Source organism: Lemur catta, chromosome 3 (assembly GCF_020740605.2).
Source record: "Lemur catta isolate mLemCat1 chromosome 3, mLemCat1.pri, whole genome shotgun sequence".
NCBI classification, from domain to species: domain Eukaryota; kingdom Metazoa; phylum Chordata; class Mammalia; order Primates; family Lemuridae; genus Lemur; species Lemur catta.
In genome coordinates this window covers 58,816,090-58,829,292 of record NC_059130.1, presented here as the reverse complement: position 1 = coordinate 58,829,292, position 13,203 = coordinate 58,816,090, and the positions used below count along the sequence as shown (strand labels likewise).

General features: G+C 33.8%; 1 protein-coding gene across 1 annotated transcript in view; it reads right to left on the bottom strand.

The window, feature by feature from the left end:
• COL24A1 (collagen type XXIV alpha 1 chain) overlaps positions 1-13,203 on the bottom strand; it is a 330,570-nt gene that overhangs the window by 260,267 nt on the left and 57,100 nt on the right. The window contains exons 8-10 of the mRNA XM_045547618.1: positions 9,271-9,315; positions 4,316-4,369; positions 2,937-2,981 (exon numbers count right to left, since the gene is read on the bottom strand). Coding sequence (XP_045403574.1) covers positions 2,937-2,981; positions 4,316-4,369; positions 9,271-9,315 — 144 coding nt within the window. The remainder of the gene's footprint in view (positions 1-2,936; positions 2,982-4,315; positions 4,370-9,270; positions 9,316-13,203) is intronic.

Here is a 13,203-nt window from a genome sequence, read left to right as displayed (position 1 = left end):
GGAGTTATTAGCTCATGCATAGAAGAAATTCCCAAATTCAAACAATAATTATAGAATCTACATAGTACGTATATGCCATATGCTAGACACTGTGCTTTAAGAATGCTAATCTCATTTAATTTTCACAACTACCTGAAAAGTCAGTTTCATTATCACCTTTTAATAAGATAATAAAAATGAAGCACAGAGGAGTTGAACGATATCTAAAGTCAGGCAGCTAGTAAAACCAAATGCAACAAAAACAAAAATAGACAAATGAGACATAATTAAACTAAAAAGTTTCTGCACAGCAAAAGAAATAATCAACAAAGTAAATGGACAACCTACAGAATGGGAGAACATATTTGCAAACTATGCATCTGATAAAGGACTAATATCCAGAATCTACAAGGAATAAAACAACTCAACAAGAAAAAAACAAGCAACCCCATTAAAAAGTGGGTGAAGGGCATGAACACACATTTTCCAAAAGAAGACATACAAATGGCCAACAAACTTGAAAAAATGCTCAACATTAACAATATTAAAAGAAATGCAAATTAAAGTCACAGTGAGATACCATCGTATACCAGTCAGAATGGGTATTATTAAAACAGTCAAAAAACAACAGATGTTGGCAAGGATGCAGTGAAAAAGGGAGCCCTTATACACTGCTGGTGGGAATGTAATTAGTACAACCTCTATGAAAAACAGTATGGAGATTTCTCAAAGAATTAAAAATAGACCTACCATTTGATCCATCAACTCTACTACTGGGGATCTACCCAAAGGAAAAAAAATTATTATAGCAAAAAGATACCTGTCCTCGTGGGTTTATTGCAGCACTATTCACAATTGCAGCACTATTTCACTAAAATATGAAATCAACCTAAGTGTCCACCAATGGATAATTGGATAAAGAAAAAGTGGTATATATACACATACACTATGGACTACTACTTAAACATAAAAAAGAATGAAATTATGCCTTTTGCAGCAACATGGATGGAACTGGAGGCCACTATCTTAATTGAAATAACTCAGAAACAGAAAGTCAAATACCACATATTCTCACTTGTAATTAAGAGCTAAATAATGTGTACACATGAACACAGAGAGTGCAATAATAGACACTGGACACTCAGAAAGGTCGGGGCTAGGGTGGGGCAGGAGTGGGGTAAGGGATGAGAAATTATCTAATGGATACAATGTACACTATTCAAGTGATGGTTACACAAAAAGCCCAGACTACCAATATGCAATATATCAACAACAAAACTACACTTGCACAGTTAAATAAATCTATACAAATAAAAATATAACATTAATTTTAAAAGAAGTTTTAAGAAAAAAAAAGGAAGGGAGCCTGTGTAACTGCACAGCCTATGTTCTTGACCACTAGTTCATTCTTGCTCCCCAAATCCAAGTTGACACGTGCTTTCAGTGCGATTTCTAGTAAAAATAATACAACTTTTTCCCATTATATTTTTACTTAATGCAAGGACAAAGACAGCATGAGATAGTGTAAAGAAAAGAGTACAGAGCTAACAGTGAAAAGACCTTGGTTCTCATTTTAGCCATCTATACGTGTGGTTCCCAACCCATGAGCCATGGACTGGTGCTGGTCCATGGCCTATTAGAAACTGGGCAGCACAGCAGGAGGTGAGTGGCAGGTAAGCGAGCAGAGCTTCATCTGTATTTACAGCTGCTCCCCATTGCTCACATCACCACCTGAGCTCCACCTCCTGTCAGATCTCCTGTCAGCATTACATTCTCACAGAAGCATGATCCCTGCTGTAAACTGTGCATGCAAGGGATCTAGGTTGCACACTAGAGAATCTAATATCTGATGAGCTGAGATAGAGCTGAGGTGGTGATGCTAGTGCTGGGGAGTAGCTGCAAATACAGATTATCATTAGCAGAGAGGTCTGACTACACAATAAATGTAATGTGCTCAAATCATCCCCAAACTATCCCCCTACTCCCTGCTGGTCCATGGAAAAACTGTCTTCCATGAAATTGGTCCCTGGTACCAAAAAGATGGGGACTGCTGATCTATACCTTTGACAAATCAATTAAGTTCCTTAGCTTACTATTTTATCTCTGTAAAATGGGGATGGTGGCCTGTTCTCTTACTTCACGGGATTGATGACAAAATAAATGAAGAAAATACATATGAAAGTATTTGAAAATGTTTAATAATTTTTTTAAATTTAAGGCATCATTATTTCACATATTGTTTAAATACTTTATGCTTTACTTATTTCTAAATGGTAGTTTAGATAACATAAGGCAAATGTAAACTATAGAAAACTAGTTGTTAAAAATAAAAAAATTTAAAACAAAAATTTTGGTTTACTTTTACTAAATTTTCCTAGAACTAGCTCTGATTTTAATTTGATTATATAAATATATTTGATTTTATATACTATATATAACAGCAATTTTTTTTACTCCCTTAATGATTAAAAGTGACTAACGTTTCCATTAATGGCTTTGAAGTGGAATGGGATGTTCTTAATATGATAAGCTTCTGTCTCTCTTTACAGATATTTCTTTACTCTTGACAGTTTTTGTATCATAAAATTATCTCAGCCTTGAACTAATATGAACTTCTTTACCTCTTCATATTTTTTCATCATGACTTCTTAGGTCTATATATGTTCAAAAATATAAGTAATACTACAAATGTTTATAGAGCACATTCCAACCTGTCATATGTTATGAAAGTAGTAGAAATTAATAGAAAATAATGATGCAAAACCTAGCCCTATGAAACTGTTTTCTGTAACCATAAAAGTGAAAATAACTACTGTTTTAAACAAGTGTATTCTTTTCAGGCCAAACTTACACTAAATTTAAAGCTCCTAAAAAAGAGTAAAAATAATAAGTATTTGTATATTTCATTCTACTTTTATGCAAGCATGCTTAACAAAATGTTGAAAATGCTTACTTACTCGTACACCTTTAGGACCTGGATTACCTTCTGGTCCAGCTAAACCCTAGTGTGAACAAAAGACAGTGACATCATACTACAGTACTTTTTGAAGACTTGATAAACAGAGTAATAAAAAGGGTATATAAAGAGGTATCATTTTCAAAACTATAAAATTCAGAACTCTGTTTACCTAAAGAAGATTACAAATGTTCAAGGAATTTTAGAATTTCAGAACCAGAAGAGGCACTAAATATAATCTGTATACAAATATATTTTAGATATCTAAATAAAGTACATATATTGTCAGGTACAAAAACATTTTTTAATTAAATTATTTCTCATTGAAAACTATCTGTGTTGTTTGAAAACATTTCCAATTAACTTATTCTAAAATTACTGGCTGGGCAAGGTGGTTTACATCTTTAATCCTAACACTTTGGGAGGTCAAGGCAGGAGGATTGCTTGAGCCCAGAAGTTTGAGGTTACAGTGAGCTATGATCAGGCCACTGCACTCCAGCCTGGGCAACAGAGGGAGACCCTATCTCAAAAAAAGAAAAAAAGATAATTCCCATAAATTTTTAAAAATATGAATAAATTTTAACCTTCAGATCAATGTCCATATGTTTAAGTATTCATATTTTATATTTTTCAGATAATATACCATCACTTGATGGCAGGAGTTTAATATACAATATGTCCAGGTATTGTAAAAGGCTTAAAAATGGAATTTTGTTAACAATAGATTGTCTTTTATGATTTTATTTCACTCATTCTTGAAAATAAAAGAGATTATAAATGTAATTTTATACATTTAATTAATTAATTTTAAAAGTAATACATTCATGAAAACCTAGGAAAGAAAACTTGCTTATTAATCTATATCAAGCTGTTAAAGTTAAAAATTAGAGGAGAATAAATATGAGATTATTGGAATGAATTTTTAAAACAGTATACAAAGAACTGAATTCAGTTTAGATAAAAGTATTTGGTAGTGGCATACTGTTTCCTAAGTTTTTATAACTGTCTTGTTAAAAAATGACATTTATTATAGAGTCTTAACTCTATTACTTCATTTTGGTCAGTAGCAGTATTATAAAATCAGCATCAGGGCTATTTTAAGATCTTATTAAACACTTGGTCATTTTAATTTTGAAGGTTCCACTGTACATCACATCAATCGTGTTTAAAAGATCCACTCCCATTTTAAACAAAACTTTCTGCAGGAAAATTTTTAAAGGGTTTTTACAACTTTGATTTTGAAATTATTTCTCTATGAGTAATTCATTGTTTAATAAAAATATACCAGCTGTCACTTGAACATTAATTCTCAAAATCAGAACACACAATGTATTAATGAAGAGGTGTATAAAAGGACATCTGTAGATATAGTTACTGCACCTGCCTGCCAGGATAACCAGGTGAACCAATATTACCAGCAAATCCTGGAATTCCCTGAAATAAAAAATGAAATAAATAAAACAGTACAACAAAGCCAAAGAAAGCCCAAGGAAACAAATTTGGTGTATTTATAATATACAAGTTTGGAAAGAATTTTTCCCCATAAAAATACCGAGTCCTGCACATGGTTTATCTGATTGGTATCACCTGTTTGAAGGAAAATGGGCCAAAATTGCTAAATAAAAATAAATAATGTTTTCAGATTAGGACCCTAAATGAGACATTGATCATTAGTAATTATAAATTTGGGATGGAAAAATCCAATGCTACATAACCAAACAAGACATTTATTCTAGAAGAGGAGCTGGTACATTTCTTAATAATCAGTAACTTTTTGATCAAATTCCATCTTGTCTCAGTCATTCTGCAACACTCCTTAACTGAACATGAGCCTCAGAAGACCAAGAGGGACAGTAACCTTCAAAACCAATTTCTTCTTCCTTCCAAAAATAAGCTTAATCTTACAGCAAGTCTGATGAAGTAAATGGATATTAAGTGGTCTATATTTTTATCATGTTATGGGTCTATTTGAAAATTCACATAGTAAATTTGGACAGTGCTATGGACTGGATGTTTGTGTGTCCTCGAAATTCATATGGTGAAATCCTAACCCTAATGATAATGCCTAATGGTATTAGGAGGTGGGGCCTTCGAGAGGTAATTAGGTCATGAGGGTGGAGCCCTCATGATGGGATAAATGCATTTATAGTAAGAAGCCAAAGAGCTAGGTAGCTCTTTTTCCACCACGTGAGGATACAGTGAAAAGTCAGCAGTCTGTAATCCAAAAGAGGGCCCTCACCACAACTCAACCATACTGGCACACGGATCTCAAGCTTTCAGCCTCCAGAACCATGAAAAATAAATTTCTGTTGTTTATGAGCCACCCAGTCTATGGTATTCTGTTATAGCAGCTCAAACTGACTTAGACAGATGATAAACACAATTGGAACTGACAGCTTTGTATTCTTGATTTAAAACAAGGTTTGCTCAAGGAAGTCTGTCAGATGGAGACCCAAAAGAATAAGAAAACTGCTGTAGAACTGGATGGTAAAGTGAAACAAAATAGCTCCTTTTTTTTTTTTTTGCTTTATTTCATTGATACATTATTCATGCATTCATCAGTTTATTCAGAATTTAGGTCTATTAAATAATTCCTTTTTTCTTTTTCCTGAGACAGGGTCTCACTCTGTTGCCCAGGCTGGAGTACAGTGGCCTGATCATAGCTCACTGCAGCCTTGAACTCCTGGGCTCAAGGGATCCTCCCACCTCAGTCTCCCAAGTAGCTGGGGCTACAGGCATGGGCTACCACATCCATTAATTTTTCTTTAAATTTTAGTAGAGACAGGGTCTCTCTATGTTGCTCAGGCTGTCTTGAACTCCTGGGCTCACGTGTTCCTCCCATCTAAGCCTCCCAAAGTGTTGGGATTATAGCCACTGTACCTGGTCTATTAAATAATTCTTGAACAAAGGAAATGCCAGAAGAATGTGTATTGAACTGCCTTTACTTAACTTAAAATGGTGACAACAATGGTAAGTTTTCGAGATTCCTCATTTATCACGTAAAATTCATTTCCTGCTTGTTGTTTTTGTAACAGAGATAATAAAATAGCACTTTGTCCCTCTGCTCCAAAGTAGATAGAAGATTGTTACTTCTCATTTAATTATAGAAACACTAAATCTCCTAAAAATTTGGAAAAATCTATAGAAAGAGCAGATCAAGGAAAAGGCAAATGGAGGATCATAGTTGAAAGTTTCTTCTCTCACTTTTCTCAGAATCCATCTCTCAATTTTATTCTCTCTCATTTCTCTCCCTTATCTCCCTTTCCCTTGCCTTGATCCAACAATTAGCATTTCCTGAGCACTTTTTTATGTGCCAAGCACTTTGTATCTGCTTTGTATCTATGAGACAGATACTATTTTCTCCATTCTACATTTGAAGAAACTAAGATACAGAGGAGTTATGACAATGGACAATTTAACAGAATGTGAATAAACAGCCTTCTGATGATTATATAATAAAGAAATTCTGGTTTACATGTAGAGAGATTATATCCTATGAATTTCAGAAACATATTTATGTACTATATATTACCTTATTAATATTATATACTACCTATAATATTTTATTCCTATAACATTTACTGAACACTTATCATGTACCAGGCACTATTTCAAGTATTTTATATGTATTATATGCTCAAAAACCCTATAAGGTAAATATCCCTAGATTACAGATGAGAAAAAATGAGACATAAAGTACTTAAGTTGTCAGTTCAAGGTCACTCAGCAAGTGAATAGGATGCCAGGATTAAAGTCAGCAAATCTAATTCCAGAGACCACCATTCAAGGCTCCTTCCCTGGTGTGGGTTTGAAGTGCAAATAACGTCCAATAGCACTCCAGGGAAAACCCTCTGATTATGAGATTTGCTCCAGTATATTTACAACTGCCTTCCTTTATACTCCATCCAATTAGAAAATACACTGGCCTATATCCAGACATTCACAAAACCTTATATTTGGGTATGCCAACAGAAAGGAGTGAAACAAATTTAAAAGGCTGTTTTTATTCTGTAGGCTAATGCCAAACATCATCCCTTTCCCACTCCTTTCCTAGTCAAAGTAGGTTAACTGATTTCCATAAAAAGCCAATCTGTTATAGAATATAAGTCAAATCTGATTTTGAATGGATTTTCATAGAAAGTGTTAAGGTAACATACAGAGATCTAACTAATACAACCCAGCTGCACAGAGAAAGACACAAAAGAATTCCATTCAATGTCTAAGTTTTGCTACACTAGAATAGCAGTCAACAAAGTAAACAAGACTGTAGCATGGTTTTATAAGGCATAAACATATTATGAGCCAACTACATGCTAAAATCACTGCAACAACCATAGAAACTCAAAACAAACACCATAACTCAAATCATTCTGCACTTAAAGATAGATTTAAAGAAAAGTTGGCTCACTTGAATCTGTAGATTGGATGGAGGAATAGAGATACAGTTATATCACCAGCACCTTGAGAAATTAGGAGCAGGAAATTAGGAAGCCTGCCCCAATCTCAGTTCTCACTCTGAGCATTAAAATACGTGTTCTGAGTCAGTGTGACTTCTTTCAGAATCCCAGCACTGCTACTATGAGTCCTATTCATATCTCAGTTTTTTTATTAGTAAAATAGAATAATAACACCCAGGTCACAGGATTATTGTGTGGAGAAAATAGAATGTGTAGGAATATATTTAAAAGTGGAGGTAAGTACAATAACTTAGTGTTTCTGGGCATTAAATTAGTTAACATATATAAAATATTGAATAAATAATATGTTACTAGAAGTTGGTATCAGGAGTACAGTTTGACAAATAATAAGGGCTCAGTAAATGACAGCTCTTATTATGAGAGCTCACACAGATGATGTAATTACCTTTCCAAGTGTTTGCTGACCGATTTCTAGATAATTTACAAATTTTCAAGAAGTGAATGTCTTCTAGCAAATCAGTCATGCTCCTCTTAATGTCCACAGAATTTTCACAGTTAAAATGTAAAATTATTTTAGTTGTTCCTCAAAGTTAACACAAATTTTGTCTCTTTTTTTTCTGGAAATAAATAAAATAGAAAGCAAAAACTGATTCCCAAATACATTTTCCAGCCTTTAAAACTAATTTTAGACTCTTCTAAAAAGTATACTGCCCTCAGAATAATAACATGTATAACACCAGAACTAGGTTATGGAGCAGTTGTGAGAGAACTGGTCAGTACTGACACATGGCCAATTTTTCATTTACTTGCAAAGTATCAAATTACCTTCATTGGAATCCACACATCTCTGCCAAAGCAGTATTCTGGGGATTTTTTTTCCTCTCCAGGGACTAATCCCTATTACCCTTCTTATTTTTTTCCCTCTAAATGCTCAAATGCTTTTCAGCACTTGTTTGATCTTCAGGAAACTAAGATTGCACCTGTTGGAGATACATCTATTGCTTTGCTGGCCATGTCTAGTAATTAACAACCTTAAAAAATTGTGCTTCAGAGACTGACCCGAAGGTACTGTCTCACTTAACACGAATGAAAGAGAAAATTGGCTTTGTTTCCTCATTTATGTCTTTCCCTCAGGTATCATTTATTTATCATGTATCTTCCTGAATCTCCTTTTAGGGCTTCCTGAGACTCTTTGCTGATTCTTTAATAATGGTATCCATCACCTTAGTCGGTTTCTAATCTCTTCTCTTTTTCACTGTTTTATTCATACTGGCCTAGTACACACTATATTGAAAACAAGAGATATGACTTTATTTTTTCTTAGATGACATAAAGATATATACTATTTTCTGGTGAGAGAGAGAAACAAAAGCGTGATCAAAATCTAAATAGTTCCAAAACTATTCTGAGTTTTAAATAGTGTATATGTGCATTACAGATAACAAAAATGCACGATTCTAATTTGGATTTTTATTAAAATTTATTTGTATTCACTCATGCAAGGGTCAGGGAACTAACAGCTATGGATTAGGCTTTAATGAACAGGTAAGTCCCTGAAATTGTACAAAAAACCAAATGTGTATATGGGTATGCATGGATTATGTACATTTTCTGGGAAAGGGTTCATAGCATAGCATTTATGAGATTCTCAAAGGGGCCTGTAAACCACAGAGGTTTAAGAAACACTGTTCTGAAACATGTTAGGCAAATAGTAAAAGTGACTAATAGTGAAATGTTATAGTTTTTATATTAAAAGATCTGCAACTAATTAATTCAAAGGTTTTCCTGCACTACCTAGAGTGAAAATCACTGAGAAGACAAATTGAAAAAGTGAGGGAAAATAATATTTCAGTGGAGTTCCCTAATATGTGCCTTTTGTACTGGAGAAGATACATGTCTTATGAAGGCAGTACTTACTTGTTCACCTTGGAGTCCTGGGAGCCCTAGATATCCTTTGAGACCCTGCAAACAAAAAAGTGAAGACATGCTATGAAAAGTAAATTCATATAAACCAAATAAGTAAAGTAGGTTCTAAGTTGTCCCAAATTTTGATTCCCTCATCAATACAAATTTAATTGTTACTAATTTATTAAATTTAGAAGTTTAAATTCAATTTTTGTAAAATAATAAATTAATTCTTATTAATAACTGCTAATTAATTTTGATTGTTATTTGAATGATTTATTATCAACTAAAATGACAACACAGTGTGAATAAAAAATAAAGTACATCTTTATAAAAGGCTCATGTCTACCAGTGGATCTGTTAAATTTGCTGAAGCTTTTTAAAAGTTGGTCTTAGTTCAATAATACTACGAGAAAATGCCCTCAGACATAATCTGTTTATAATTATTGAAAAACTGGACCATATCCAGACAGTTTCTCTAATCCAAATCATTGTCATAACACCCCATGAATGAGCTAACTTGAATGAAAGAGGCTGCTCACAGGTTCATCAAAAGGGGTAGTATAAAGTTGTCTAGGGAATTAGGAACAAAAAATATTTTCCAAATAATAGAACCAAAACACAATCTTGATCTCTATCGTTAACACTAAAGTTATAAAACAGACTTCTTCCTCTAGAAAGATCTTCTAGGAGCAAAATGAAGGAAGCTAAAAGAAAGGACAGGAAGAAACAAAGGAAGATTATGGACCTGATTTGTATAGTTCTAATTAACAGTGATTTGAAATACTGTTTACTAGAAGATTTTGGTACACACAAAAGAAAAAGTTCCCTTTCTTTAGAACCTCATAGGATTTTAAACAAAATAAAACTTAAGATCCTGTAATAAACCATAGCTTACAAATATGAAAGACTTCCAATTAATATACTATAAACTGAAGACAAGTTTTTAGGGTTTCAGTCTAATGTTGTAAAAGAATCATTCAGGATTAATCACTAAGGGTTTATCAGATGAGATTGAGTTGGGATTAATGGATTAGAAAAGGAAACGATGCTTTTGCTAGACAACGGGGAAGTGAGAAGAGATACCTACTAGAATAATAAGGGAAAGATTTAAGCAGCTTCTGAGACGTTAAACTTAAAACAACAGTAAATTGGTTTAACTAGAGTGGTCTCTTGGCAACCAAAAAGAAGACTGGAAAAATTAAAGAAGCAAGTTTGGAGACAAAAATTTTTGTGCTATCTGTACAGCATATAAATAACAAGGATATAATAAAACAAAAAACTAGAGGGAAGGGGCAAAAGCTTATATTTTGGGAGTCCAGTTCCTTTGTAATTAGGCCATTAGAAAGAGATCAGGGAAGCAGCCATGAGAAAGAAGGGAAATAAGGGAAGGAGGGAATGAATGAACTTCACTGAGTTACTATGTGCCAGGCATTGTGCCAGATACTTCTGAACGTCTCAGTTAATTCTTATAGCAATCCCATAAAGTAGGTATTGTCCCCATTTTTATAAATGAGGAAATTGAGCTCTGAGAAATTAAATCACTTGACCCCAGTCATATAGAATCATGTTGGTTTGATGGTTTTACGTACCAAGAATTGTATAACCTGCCTTTCTGCTTACTTTATATGCTTGTCATTGTCTCATACTCAAATATAATCTACAAACTCATTAATTATAGGCCACCAAGACAAATCAACAATAAGAATTATACTTCAAACTCGTGGTTCTATTAAAGTTACATGTTTACCAATAACATCTACTATATCCAGTGTTTAACTCAATTTTACTCTGAGATTTTACATTTTTAAGATAGATGAAGATTAGCCTAATTACAAAATATGAGATATATTGTGCTCAGTTGTCCCTATGTTTATATAAGATTCCACAAATAAAAATATCCACAAACCTAAGTTTTTTCACTTTTTATAAGAGGAGGTAAGAAACATCCCCAGCACTAAGACAGTGGCAATGGCCCCCTGGGATGAGGCAGCAGCTCTGGGAGGGTGAGAGCTAGAAGTTCCCTGGGACACTGCTAGGAATGTGAGAAACAAGGAGACAGGGTAGGAGGCACATAGGTTATAGAGACTCACTACCATGGGCCTATTTCCTTTTTGTTTTTTTTTTAAAAAAGCATGTATTTATTTAACTAGTTATTTTTATTTCTGTGAACCCTTGAGACTTAGCTACATGCTTCATTTTTTTGGCCACCTTTTGTTTTTCTAATCAGAGTTTCTTTCCTTCCTAGCCTACAGAGATACAGAATGCAATGGTGGCACAACTTCTTCTTTAGCTTACTTTCCCCAAAGCACCTTATAATTGTGAACTATACATGTTAGTCCTGGTATCTTCTGCACGTACAATTCCCTTTTAAGGGATTCTTCTTCATTCAGAAACCCTAACAAAGAGGCAGCACCGTGCAGTCATGATCTGTTCTTCATGGACTCTCCCCTACCCACCTCAACTGTAAGAGTTGGCACCTGATCTAAGATAGGACAATAAAAAGTCTGGCCAGTATCCTACAAGGTCACTTGGAATACAGTTTTGTTTAAATAAAGAAAAACTGTGCCAATCAAATTCTTTCTTTTTTAAAAAGGGTTTTAACTATTAAAACAACAATGGAAAAATTTAGGTACTTAGCACTGGAGTAGGAGGGGCAGCTGCAAAGATTTACAAAGAAAGGGTAAGAGGAAGAGTGGGGGCATTGAGCTGCTACAAGAAAGCCAAAGTACAACTAAAAATTAAGAGTAAGCAGATATTGTGTTGAGAAAGAAAGTTGTTGTCAGAGGAGAAGTAAGATAATGCAAAAAGGCAGATGCAGAGAGAGCAATAGTAACAAAAATACACAGTAAAAGATCTACAAACTAATGCTGCTATGATACTCAAAGATGCTACGAGCTCATTTGAATCATGTCTTTCTCTATAAGACCAAATCACATTATCACACCTAGCTTTATATTCCTTGGGATCCCTGTTTCCTTAATTGCTACAGAGAGGATTGAAATAACTCACTCTCTTCCTTGAGATAGCCTAAGTCTCCATCCTTTACAATCAAAAGAACCTAAGTAAAACAATATTTTTTTCTGTTTTTATTTTTGTTTTTACTGCTAACAATAAGAACAGACCAAGTACATTGAATTCTAGATCTAGTTTTGCCACTAACTAGCCATATTATGAGCCTCAATGTCTCTATTTGTAAAATGATGGCATTCAACTAAGTTATTGCTAATTTATTTTTATTGCTTGAATTCTGTGATTACTGGAATCTGTAAGAAAGTCACTACTTTGTTTTCTTTAAATTTAGCTGTCAATGAATGAAAAAACAAAGGCAGATATATGAGTCAATTCAGGCTTGGAGACATAGGAAAAATTCAAGAAAATTGATATATATATCAGAGAAAACTCAGATTCAGGCTCGCTCCCACATGCATTTCCTCATATGATCTAAAACAAAGATGGGGACTCTGGGATGAGCACAGTGGAAGAGAGTGGGTTAAGCAGAAGTCTACTATGACAGTCTAGGTGAAAGATAATTACAAATTACACTATGGTGGTAGAGTTAGAGATGGTGTAATAAACTCCTTGAAAGCTTAAGCTTAATATAAGCTCCCTGTCTATTTTATTCAGTCTGGTATCCCGAGTGCCTAGAACACTGCGTGGTACATAGCAGGTGCTCATTAATTAACTGATGGAGAGACATGGATGAATGTGTGAATTGATGGAAAGACTTGGATGCATTTGGAAATTACTTGTGTAGAAAACAGATTCTAAAAGTATTTAATATGGTATCTCAATTTCCTTAAGGTTGAAATTAAAGGCAATAAACAGAATAAAGACTACTTTTTTGTTATTTGAAATGTATATTGGTAATATACTAGAGTTATCAGCACTGTTGTATAAAGACATTTACTCCCTAAATTTCTGATTATATGCCTCATTTATCTT